General features: G+C 41.8%; 1 protein-coding gene across 1 annotated transcript; it reads right to left on the reverse strand.

The window, feature by feature from the left end:
- Positions 1 to 4526: 4526 nt before the first annotated feature.
- Positions 4527 to 9606, reverse strand: LOC112995820 (proto-oncogene Mas-like). The gene is made up of 2 exons (XM_026121023.2): positions 9494 to 9606; positions 4527 to 7218 (listed from the first exon to the last, which is right to left on the reverse strand). Exon 2 carries the CDS (start codon positions 7160 to 7162, stop codon positions 6209 to 6211), a length of 954 nt encoding a protein of 317 aa, XP_025976808.2. The 5' UTR covers positions 7163 to 7218; positions 9494 to 9606; the 3' UTR covers positions 4527 to 6208.
- Between the last annotated feature and the right edge of the window lie 2806 nt (positions 9607 to 12412).

Here is a 12412-nt window from a genome sequence, read left to right on the forward strand (position 1 = left end):
TGATACATTTTTTTTTCTTAAAAATTTTTCAACATTTTATATAATAAAGGGTATGAGTTTCAGTTCTCCCAATGATAAAATCATTACAGATATTAAAAGGAAAACATTTCTAACATGGTTTCTGATAAACGGATGTCCCCTTATCCTCACCAGTAGAAGCTAGAAGAAAGAAAATCCTGCTAAAAATAGTCCATGAAATAGACCAAATCTGAATCAACTCTATGTCCATTGCAGAAAAATAGCATTAATAATTAAAGATTAGTAGAAATGGAACTCATAGTTTAGCTTTCAGAGTCTGTAAACAGGAAGCAACAAGCAACCATGGGCATTATTAGGGTGAACCACTGCTTTTTAGGTGGTGCTTTTCAATATTAATAAAAAGACAAATGCACAGAAAGTAGAGAATACATAATAGAAGAATGCAGTAGCCTTCCTTTAGGGGAGGCCACATTTGCAGATGAAAGCATGAAGAGGAAATCTGTAAAGTTTCTTAAGGAAAACTACTCTTTTTCACTTTTCCATCAATTTAGGTTAAAAGGCCTATTATGTTAGGTGAAAGTATTACATGGTCTGATACTATAACATTTCAAATAATCATATCTTGCATTTCAATGGACTAGGTTTCTGGAGAAGAAGGTGTTACAAATTGTGGCATTTATTTAGCTTTCTTCTGTTTCCTAGTTTTTTCTTATCATTAAATTTACACCTGTTGGTACATCAAGAAATTTTAGAGGCCATGGGTTCTTATTGTCTGTCATTTTTAAAGGAAGAAAAAATAACCCAATGCATACTGTATTAAGATGAAGATATTTGCTCCTGTGCTGGAGGAAGCTAAAATAACATAAAACTCCAGCCCTGAACTTCTTTGAAATGCAAAGAAGAGGGAATGTGCAGCTCAACACCCACAGTTACAAGGTAATTGGTAGGGGCTGGAGCCCTTTTCCATTACATGACAGCTCTATGGTACAAAATCCTCCCTGGTTAATCGAAGAAAGGGACTTCTAGAACACAAATTGTTTGACTGTTTGAAATGTTCTCATTAGAAAACAAAGAATCATACAGTGTACCAGCCACAAAAGGTTGCATGTGTTGCTGAGATACAGGTATTTAAAGTTAAGGGACATGGGCTCTTCTTCCAGGAATTTTGCTGCTGATTTCAATGGAAGGAGGATGGATCCCATCTTGTCTTCAGAAACCTAGGTAAAAAAGTGACTGAGAATGTATGAATGTCAGTTTTATTGTGCTCTGAAAGATAGAGATTTGCTGCGTGAGCTGAAAACTCTGGATGGCATTCCTTTCATGAAATGCAGACATCAAGAAGTTTCACCTAATCAAATTAGGATCATTTAATGGCCATTGAGAAGAAGTAGGCACTTTCAATGTGATTGATCTTGAAGGTGGAAACTAACACAGGTCAGATGAATTCTGTGCCAGAGATGCTTATTTGTTTCCACTGATTACAGGTGGAACTTAAGATTACCAGCTAAAGGGTAGAGGTCTACAGGGAAGACATCTAAGGTTAGGTGAGAGGAACTTCACCCAGTATTTCAGAGTTCTTCGATTCTGTAAAGGGTCAACCCTCAACTCCAGAGTACAGTAATCGTGTTAGGCACAGCAGGGTATTAAGAGGACATAGTTATTGTTTCGTGTGTTTCCCGTTCATCTTTGTCATCTGCTGAATCTTCAAAAGCCCTCTGGAAGGCCAGCCTGAGGGTGAGCTGGATCCTGCGATCCCTGTAGCTGCCCACGATGAAGTAAATAACTGGATTGAGGCTGCTATTGACACAGGACAGCACAAAACCAATCTCTGGGGAGTAGAGAAATTTATAGCCCCAGAAGTCAAAGAGGATCAGGATGCTCAGAGGAACAGCAAAAATGAGGAAGAAGAGGACAGAGAAGCTGGGACCTGGCATCAGCTCTAGTGTCTTTCTCTTGGTTTCTAATCCATCCCATTGCATCTTGTGAGAAACATATTCTGTGGAAAACACAAGGAAGATCTTTCAGTCTGCAGGTTCAGTTTCTGCCTCCTGTGGCGTAGTGAAGCAGGTGTTGTCAGGAAGGAGTGTTTTCGCTCTGCTGAGGAGGATGGGATGAAGTCAGTGGCAGATGAGAATGGGACTCTCTTATGTTGTGAGGCAGCTTCATATTTCTGCTCTGCTTCTCTGGTTGCTTTTACAGTAGGTGGGGAGAAAATTACCTGCTAGGGATTCCATTCCCAGGGATGCTGTGGGATTTTGCATGCACCTGTGAAAGGCTCTTGGTGCGTTTGGCCAAATGCTGTTATAAAGGAGATGTATAAATGAGCAGTGAGTAGAGACTGTGGGAAGTTTTCAGAGTAACTGTATTCTGTTTTGTTTTTTCTTCCTTGGAATATCAGAATCAGTTGGAATGGGATTATTCCAGAGGAGGATGTCCCTTCTCCCAATGTTTCCTCCCAAAATCACTTCCTGTGCAATGTCTTGCTCCAAATCCTGCCAAGACTCCAGAAAGAGACATAGCTTGTCTGGTGTGCATGGGGTGGGAAAGGGAGATCAGACACTGAGGCCTTCACACCCTGGGTGCTAGGCATCAATAATCCTCTTTGGGCATTATCAGCCCTTGCCTGCCTTCCCTGAATGCTTCTGGGCCTTCCTTTCATAATACGTGTAAAAAGGTGCCTATTTCTTTCTCCTGCAGATGGGAGGAGTCTCCCCAAACTGCACAGGGATCTAACAGCATTTAATGACCCGTTGTTCACATCTGACCCCAGAGAATTAAAGTATTTTAGCAGGTTGATCTGAAAGGGATTTTAGAAAAATAGTAAACAGAGGGATTTATTGACAGTAATACAGCAGAAACACTGCAGACAAGTATGCTTGTTGTGTGTCACTTACAAAATGAGCAGGAAGAAAAGTGTGTGATTGTGAAAACTTCAAAATGGGCAGGTGTTGGCTCCAGAGGGATAAAATCTCACTCAGACTTCAGGTATCACATGATGAAGAAGCAAAGGTCTCTCTCTGCCTCTACAGTCAGGAATTGTCTTTGATTAGACAAATTAGACCTACTTTGTGATATTGTGACTTAGTCTGTGACCTGACTTCATCTGTCCTTAAACTCTGGTTAATTTGAACTAAGAGAGATGACAAAGTCCTTTATGTACAGCTTCTTGCCTCTGGGCACCTACTCTGAAGGGCTTTCTTTTTCTGGCTGTGGCAGGGATGTGTAACTGCTCTTGAGGGTTAAGCTTTTAGAGCAGGGAAAAGTAGGCATAAAGTGGTGTTTCTATAATGTCTCTTAAGACACTAACAAGGCCTACCAAAGCCTGTTTGCACTGTTGTATCTCCTCTGTCCTTTGTGCGTGATTCTAAATTGTGGAATATGAGATGTCACTTGGCTCTGAGTTGGTGCAAGACCTAAATGGTCAAAAAGGTAGATGTTTGAAGCTGCTCACCCCTCCTTCTGCCCCCTAGTTAGCTGACCCTTATTCCTTTTCTCCAAACAGGACATGACCTTCCCTTCCTAGCTGCCTTCCCTTCTTTCCTATGGCAGGAAGCTACTTCTCCATGAAAGGTGCAAGACAGGTAATTTGGCAGCTGATGCTGGGGAGGGTCATGAGAGGAGGCTGCTACTTTGAAACATTTGAGGTAGGCTAAAGTGAGGGAGAGAAGAGGGCTGACTGCAGAAGGAGCTCTTGGAGTTGAGAAGGGGATGTGGGAAAGGGAGTGTGGGTATAACTACTGAGCGGCAGAGGCTTGGGAAAGAGAAGCTAATCAAGGCTTTTTAGAGTCTTTCTCTGACCCTTCTGCATGTGGTGAAAATTGGACTGCTCTGAAACACACATGCACATACATATTCCTTTCTCCAGGCCTTAACCACCTTGCAGGAATACCAAAAGTAACGTGAGTGCTTTATGTTGCAATCAATGAGAAAATAAAGACTATTTCAAACGCTGGTATCTAGGAGCTCTTGTGATGAGTGGAGTTAGATTTGCTGCCCTCAGGGACACCCTAGCACCCTTGGCTGCCTGTCTCCTTTCAACTGTCCCCAGGAAAGCAGAAATGTGTTTTTTTTTTTCAGGGTGCTGGTGACTCCCGAGGAACGCACTCCTCTTAGCCATGACCGCTGACCTTCTAGAGTGCTCTATGTCCTGGCATCTTCCCAGAGAGCTACTGAGCAATTCAGAGGACAAACATAGCTCACATGCTGAGGGCATGCTCCATGGTAGGCTGGGCTGGCTATCTTAATGTTAGTTAAGGGCAGAAAATTCTGCAAATGATCCCTATTTCCTTGCAGTCATCCTATCACTGACTTCTTTTGGACCACAAGAAATATATTGCAAACATCTGGCAGATGCCACCTCTGAGAATGCTTGTCTCTTACCATCAGTGATTGAGAGGGTCTGCAATGGTGGTTTATATGCAAATGGTGGTTTAAATGTCCAAAGTTGGATGAGATGAAAAGGGTGTGTTCACACTAAATGCCACATGTCTTCTTGATGGGTATGTTTAAAGGACGAACTGTCAGGACGGGAAGTTTTTTTAACAGTTTATATTCTATAGGTTTTCATTACTTGATGGCTTCTTCTGAACACAGTAACGCTTAGTCTTTGATACATTTTTTTTTCTTAAAAATTTTTCAACATTTTATATAATAAAGGGTATGAGTTTCAGTTCTCCCAATGATAAAATCATTACAGATATTAAAAGGAAAACATTTCTAACATGGTTTCTGATAAACGGATGTCCCCTTATCCTCACCAGTAGAAGCTAGAAGAAAGAAAATCCTGCTAAAAATAGTCCATGAAATAGACCAAATCTGAATCAACTCTATGTCCATTGCAGAAAAATAGCATTAATAATTAAAGATTAGTAGAAATGGAACTCATAGTTTAGCTTTCAGAGTCTGTAAACAGGAAGCAACAAGCAACCATGGGCATTATTAGGGTGAACCACTGCTTTTTAGGTGGTGCTTTTCAATATTAATAAAAAGACAAATGCACAGAAAGTAGAGAATACATAATAGAAGAATGCAGTAGCCTTCCTTTAGGGGAGGCCACATTTGCAGATGAAAGCATGAAGAGGAAATCTGTAAAGTTTCTTAAGGAAAACTACTCTTTTTCACTTTTCCATCAATTTAGGTTAAAAGGCCTATTATGTTAGGTGAAAGTATTACATGGTCTGATACTATAACATTTCAAATAATCATATCTTGCATTTCAATGGACTAGGTTTCTGGAGAAGAAGGTGTTACAAATTGTGGCATTTATTTAGCTTTCTTCTGTTTCCTAGTTTTTTCTTATCATTAAATTTACACCTGTTGGTACATCAAGAAATTTTAGAGGCCATGGGTTCTTATTGTCTGTCATTTTTAAAGGAAGAAAAAATAACCCAATGCATACTGTATTAAGATGAAGATATTTGCTCCTGTGCTGGAGGAAGCTAAAATAACATAAAACTCCAGCCCTGAACTTCTTTGAAATGCAAAGAAGAGGGAATGTGCAGCTCAACACCCACAGTTACAAGGTAATTGGTAGGGGCTGGAGCCCTTTTCCATTACATGACAGCTCTATGGTACAAAATCCTCCCTGGTTAATCGAAGAAAGGGACTTCTAGAACACAAATTGTTTGACTGTTTGAAATGTTCTCATTAGAAAACAAAGAATCATACAGTGTACCAGCCACAAAAGGTTGCATGTGTTGCTGAGATACAGGTATTTAAAGTTAAGGGACATGGGCTCTTCTTCCAGGAATTTTGCTGCTGATTTCAATGGAAGGAGGATGGATCCCATCTTGTCTTCAGAAACCTAGGTAAAAAAGTGACTGAGAATGTATGAATGTCAGTTTTATTGTGCTCTGAAAGATAGAGATTTGCTGCGTGAGCTGAAAACTCTGGATGGCATTCCTTTCATGAAATGCAGACATCAAGAAGTTTCACCTAATCAAATTAGGATCATTTAATGGCCATTGAGAAGAAGTAGGCACTTTCAATGTGATTGATCTTGAAGGTGGAAACTAACACAGGTCAGATGAATTCTGTGCCAGAGATGCTTATTTGTTTCCACTGATTACAGGTGGAACTTAAGATTACCAGCTAAAGGGTAGAGGTCTACAGGGAAGACATCTAAGGTTAGGTGAGAGGAACTTCACCCAGTATTTCAGAGTTCTTCGATTCTGTAAAGGGTCAACCCTCAACTCCAGAGTACAGTAATCGTGTTAGGCACAGCAGGGTATTAAGAGGACATAGTTATTGTTTCGTGTGTTTCCCGTTCATCTTTGTCATCTGCTGAATCTTCAAAAGCCCTCTGGAAGGCCAGCCTGAGGGTGAGCTGGATCCTGCGATCCCTGTAGCTGCCCACGATGAAGTAAATAACTGGATTGAGGCTGCTATTGACACAGGACAGCACAAAACCAATCTCTGGGGAGTAGAGAAATTTATAGCCCCAGAAGTCAAAGAGGATCAGGATGCTCAGAGGAACAGCAAAAATGAGGAAGAAGAGGACGGTGAGCATAATCACGGTGAAGAGCCTGCCTGTTTGGAGGTGCTGGGAGCTGCACTTGACTTTGAGGAAGAGGGTGAGGCTGAATACCAGCATGAGAGGTGTGCAGAAGAGGAAGTCCAGGACTCCAATGGTGATGAGGAGTACGTGGCAGTTGCTAGAGGGACGAACAGTACAAGAAATGTACCCCAGCATGTTCAGCAGCAGGGAGAGGCTCCAGAGCAGGCCAGAGATGATGCCAGACAAGTGCTTTGGGCGATGGCTTCGGCACCAGATGGGACAGAGGACAGACAGGCACCTCTCAATGCTGATGGCTGTCAGGAGATACAAGCCAGTCCCGTACATGAAAAGATCCAGGAAGAGGAATATCCCAAACTGCACCCCAACGTTGAACTGCATCAGGTACTGAACTGTTTCGATGGCAATGCAGAGCAGGTACCCAAAGTCAGCGGCAGCCAGGTTCAGGATGTAGACAGTGAAGCGGTTCCTCCGGATGCGGAAGCCAAGGTACCACAGGACCATGCCATTTCCCACCATCCCACAGGCAGAGCTGATGAGGCAGAAACTCTCCATGAACTTGAGGACAGCATATGACGGCTCTGCCTTTTGCGCGGTCCCACTGTAATTAGCCCCATGAGCCAGGTTGGTTGTATTTGGAAGGAAGGTTGATGTAGTTTCAGTACTCATAATGAGGGTTTCACTGTGAAGTACTGATCTGTCACTGTCTCTGATTTCATGCAGACCTGTAAGCAGAGAGGAGAGAGGTGGCAGCTCATGTGACTTTCTCTCGTGATCATCTAGTGGTGTTTGCAATGTCTTTCCAGCTCTTTGCAGAGGTAGATTCAGGGAAGGATTGCTGTGTTTGGACTTGGAGCACAGAGCTTTTGTGTGTCATTCAAAACACCGTATCTGAGGCCAAATTCTGTGTGGCATGTAGCAAAAGTTAGACTGCAGTGTATGTGTCTCTTTTTGAATTTATTTCTTGAGGCTCATTTTACAGCCAGTGGTGGGAAACATGTAGGTTAAAATAAAGCAATGTTGGCTGAGATTGATCATACACGAAAAGTACCTCATTTTCTTATCTTAATAAAAAGGGAACTCAGTGATATTAGCTCAGATATAATTGTCTTTGCTTCATATAACTCATTACACTCAGCTTTTAAAGCTACCATTAGAACTTATGGAGGTTTAGGAGCACCTGCAAGGGTAATATATTTTACCCTAAGATAGGTGTCTTAGGTGTGCACAGTCACCTGCCTGTCTTTCTCTGCTGACTGCAGACACACCCCATGGTGCTAGCTTCAGCTAGAGTCTTAACATTTGGATGGTTAAAGGATTGACTGAACCCAGGGAACTTACTGGCACTGCAGCACACTCTTTTGTAGGGAGCTAGAAGAGTCCATCCTCAGCTGTTATGGGACCTGAAGTGTTTCTAACATCAAGACTTTAGAGCCTGTTAGATCCAAGAAAGAATTTAAGTACGTACTTCTGAAAAAGACTAAGGGAAATAAAAAACATTGTCTCTTTCAGAAAGCACAGAATATCTGTTGTAGCACAGTTTGTTTCACAACAGGTGTGTAAGTCCTGCATGTAACCTCTGAGTCCAAACTCACCTTCTGTTTCTTTATCTTAGCAGAGTAGCTTACTGCTTGCCCAATAACACTAACAAGGCTACCTGCTCCTGGAATCATCTGTAGCAAGCCCATTGGAAATATATGGCCTTATGACTATATTCACTTCCTCTCCATCTAGTTTTGGGGTGGAAGCAGATCTCCCACAATGAAAAATTATCAGATCTTGATTCATGCTAGCAAGTACCTGAAGCAGCCGCTAATTCTGTGAACCAAGTCTGCTGTAAGGAGAAAGGAAAACCCAGTGGCTAGTGGTTACCTACCCTTTGGAGAATCCAGTTGCAGCACAATCCTCTGCCACAATCTCTCTGTGTGACCTGAAGCAATTTGCCAACTGATTTAAAGAGGACGCAAATATTTGGGTGGCATATACCTCTGCCTTTGCCCACTCCAACCTTCTGACCAGGTGCTCATATTAAGAAAGTGGTTGTTTTACCTCCCCGCTGCCATCATCTCCACAAGGCAATTCACCCCACTTGAAATGTGGGTCATCTTCTGGAGGTGCCTCTCTCTCCATTGGGCATTCAGGGAATGTCAGGTAATTAGGTTTCTAACTTAGGCATTTCAATCAGATTTCATAATGTTAAATAACATGAGCCTGGGCCATTGATAGTGTACTGTCATATCCTGTCATACTGGTTGCAACGGACACCCTGTGGATATATACTGAATCATCAAAAACTTTGCATTCTATATAATGTATGTGATGTAACCATCCTATGACTTCCATAGACCATGCAAAAGCATGCTGAAAAAGTCACTCACAGGTCTCATATATCTATTACAAGACTTTGATAAGATTGATCTTAGGTCTCCAAAGCATATTCAAAACCTGAGTCTACTTCCTTAATGAAACTAATTAATGAAAGCCTGTATCAAATAGCAGCAGATTTAATCTAGCTGGTCTTTCTTTCCCTTGAGATTAAACATCCTTCCTGTGGTTTACATGCTGAGTACAGTATAGTTCTTGTGGCAGCTGGTAGTCTGCACAAACTTGACACCACAAAGACATCTTATTGTCCAGACACAGAGTTATGCTATTGTGTTTTCTCAGCTAATCTTAATTGATCATCTAAGGCCAAAACTGCTAATGCTTGATCTCTGAAGAATGCCACCTTATATAATGGATGTGCATTTAGGGCAGTGCAATAGCATTTGTTCTTGGAAAAAGATCCCTAGAGTGAAGATCTCCTTACCTTGAAGATGATCAAGACAACTGTGTACCTATAGCCAATTTCTAACCAGCAGGAGAGGAAAATATTTGATCTCCTTCCCCCCAGTGATTTTTTCTCCTCCCTTCCCCTCACAATCTCTCCAAAATCGTGGCAGAAAGCAATGGACGGAGTGCAATGGCAAAGACCGTTGCACCCATCCAGGAATTTCTCACCTTCTTGTGGATTCCTTGGTATTTCAGTGATTATTTGCAGCAGCTGCCTGGTGTGGATCTGTTGGTGAAAACTGTCACCTGAATTTTGTGACTGATGGTCCAGATAAAATCCTTGTGCTGTAAAATAAAATCCTGGTGCTGGGCTATTTAGACACTGTTAAAAAAGCCACAGTCATTTCAGTGTGACGTCTTGAGAAACAGCCAATCACTCTCTGGGGGAAATATCTAGTTTGTTGCATGTGGTCACTTAGATTTCAACCACTTCCTCCTTCCCTCCCAGCACAGAACCTGTCACTGTCATGGCTTAGGAAATGCTTTTTCACTACTTCTCTCTTCTTCAGCCAGTCTCATGATAAAAAGAACACAAGAACTGTCTGTCTGAAGTTATACCTTGACTCTTACACAGATGCTTTGCTTTCCAGCTGCATCCATGAGCTGCTCTAGTTTCATAGACCTTGCAGAAGATGCTCTACTTCTGCTCAGGGTCACATAGATTGAGAAATTGTCAGTCCTCTTCCATAATGCCTGCTGCTGATTTTGCAACCTCCCTCAACACAACTTCTCATTCACCGAGGGGCCACTATCACCGCGGAACCTACCTTAGCATGCTCGTCACTACGGAGTGTCCTCTTCTGACCTCAGAGCCTCTCCCAACACAACTTGTCACCATAGTTCCCCACTACTTCACACAACCTGTTCTACAGTAGGGTCCACTTGAACTCTGCAGCCAGCCTTATGACACCTCAGCAGCCACAATTTTGCAACTTCTCCTAGTGTTACCCTTCAATACACAATGCCTGCTTCTGATGTCACAAGGTCTTTCAACACCACTTAACACCCGTAGTATTACCTGCCACATCATACTGTCTTTCAGCACAATCCCTCACCACACCTCCGGCACTTCCGATTTCACAAACTCTATGAAGGCAACCCCTGGCCATGTAGCATCCATTTCAAGTTTCACAGCTTACTTCAACACTGTGCCTTGTCCCCATCCTGTCCATCATCGAATTCACAATGCTTATTCACCATGGCTCTATCAACAAAACCCCTTGCCAATGTTCACTACCCAGCTGCAAAACCTCATTCATCTCACCATGCACAGTCCCTCCTTCTCCAAATCACAGCTCCCCTACAGCATGACCTACTGCCATAGTGGTGTCCAGAGCCAGGCGCCAAAGTAAGTGGAATGAAAATGGAGAAAACACCTTTCTCCTTTCCTGGCAGTAAGTCCCTACAGGGAATTATTTTGCAACAGGAGGTAGCAGCAATTCTTCATTTGGACTTGTGCATTGTCACTGCTGGTAGTCTGTTTGGCTAGGGAAACAAAAGGACATGAATATGACGTTAGCCAAGTTGCTGCTATGTGTGCCACTGGGTGCAGAAACTGGCAGGCCTGACTCATACTAGGTTAGCAGGCCAGATGTGCTTGGACTGATCTCTGGCTTCTGTCATCTGTTGTTCCTCTTCCTTTCCCGAAGACTGTAAGACTTTTTTTACCTTCTTACCCAATACTCTTGTTTCGTACAGTGAGTACTGTTAACCCTCATTAACCTGCCCAAGTATCCAGGCTACAGTAAAAGGATATTTAAGTTAGGGGACTATTTTCACCAAGACATTTCTTTACCAGTATTTATTCTCATTAATTTGAGGATTTCTGTTTTCACTGTGTAGATCGCTGGCATTCTGTGCAGAGGAGATGGAGATATTAACTATGTTGTTATCAGGCCATTCTACATTTCAAGAAATTTCAGCAAAAGAAAGTAAAGGACAGTAGCTGAGACAATTTCTTTACTGACATCCGTGAGCTATAAGCTACAAATACACAGTAGAGTTCAGAGCAATGATGAATTTGACTTGGGCCTTGGTTGAGATGATATGCTGATATAAATCAGCATGTCTATATGCTTCATTTGTTTCATTTCACAGGTTCACCTTTGATTGCAGCTGCTCAGGTTAAGAAAGATGGGGCCCATCATGACAGTGGGATTTTTCTGCCCTAAGTTATGTTGTTTAAAAGTTAGGTGTCTATTTCAGACCTAATTGCATCCTAATATCAGTTCTGAGGTAGATCAGATGAATCTGCCTCAAGACATTTATTTTTTTCCACAGAAGAGCCTAGAGTGACTAAGTCAGAATTAAATTTGCTGACTTCCATAGGCATTAAATAGCTGACTTCCTCCCTCAGTTTCATGATTTGTAGATGAAGGAATTTTTTGACTTACTTTGTAATTCACTGACTTCTGTTAAAAAGTGAAAATTCTTGCAAAGAGGCTTTATTCACTGGATTTCCAGTGATGAAATTTCTTGTGAGATAGGACTTGGAGGGTCATCAAGAGGTCACCCAGGACATCTTCTATCTCTGTAAAAAACTCCTGAAAGAAATGAGCCCAACCTGCCCTTAAAAGACTACTGTGATAGTAATTCTTTACCATTCCCAGAGGATGGTGACTCTTCTCACAGCTTGAAGTTTCTTTCTTTTTTTCTTTAATGAAGATTTCTGTTTCACATGTCTTTTGGAATACACAGAGGTTAAAAAAAGAGAAAAATATATAGATTACAAACAGACTGTTTTAGCATTCACAATGATAGGAAGCCAAAGCAATGGACCTAATGGCCCTTTACACATGGGAAATCCATAAAACTATCAGCTTGGATTAATGAAGGATGCTGAGAAGTGTTAACTAGATAGTTCCATGCATATGCTTGTCCAATTTAATATTCAGCTACTCCTTTGGCTGTTATTTCTTATGGAGAAACCCTGAAATGCCTTTGTGATATCATTATAAAAACACTGACAAACAATTATTTCTTTAAAATACATGCGCTTAAACTTTTCAGTCAAGACAGAATTCAGTCTCCTCCTTTGCCCCTTTCTTTCACACCTTCCCTTCACTAAGCCTCCACGCCTCCTTCCTC

Source organism: Dromaius novaehollandiae, chromosome 5 (genome assembly GCF_036370855.1).
Source record: "Dromaius novaehollandiae isolate bDroNov1 chromosome 5, bDroNov1.hap1, whole genome shotgun sequence".
In the NCBI taxonomy this organism is placed as follows: domain Eukaryota; kingdom Metazoa; phylum Chordata; class Aves; order Casuariiformes; family Dromaiidae; genus Dromaius; species Dromaius novaehollandiae.

What these genes read in the sequence shown, in the direction of transcription:
- LOC112995820 (XM_026121023.2), bottom strand. Translation starts at nt 7,162, where the DNA reads ATGAGTACTGAAACTACATCAACCTTCCTTCCAAATACAACCAACCTG.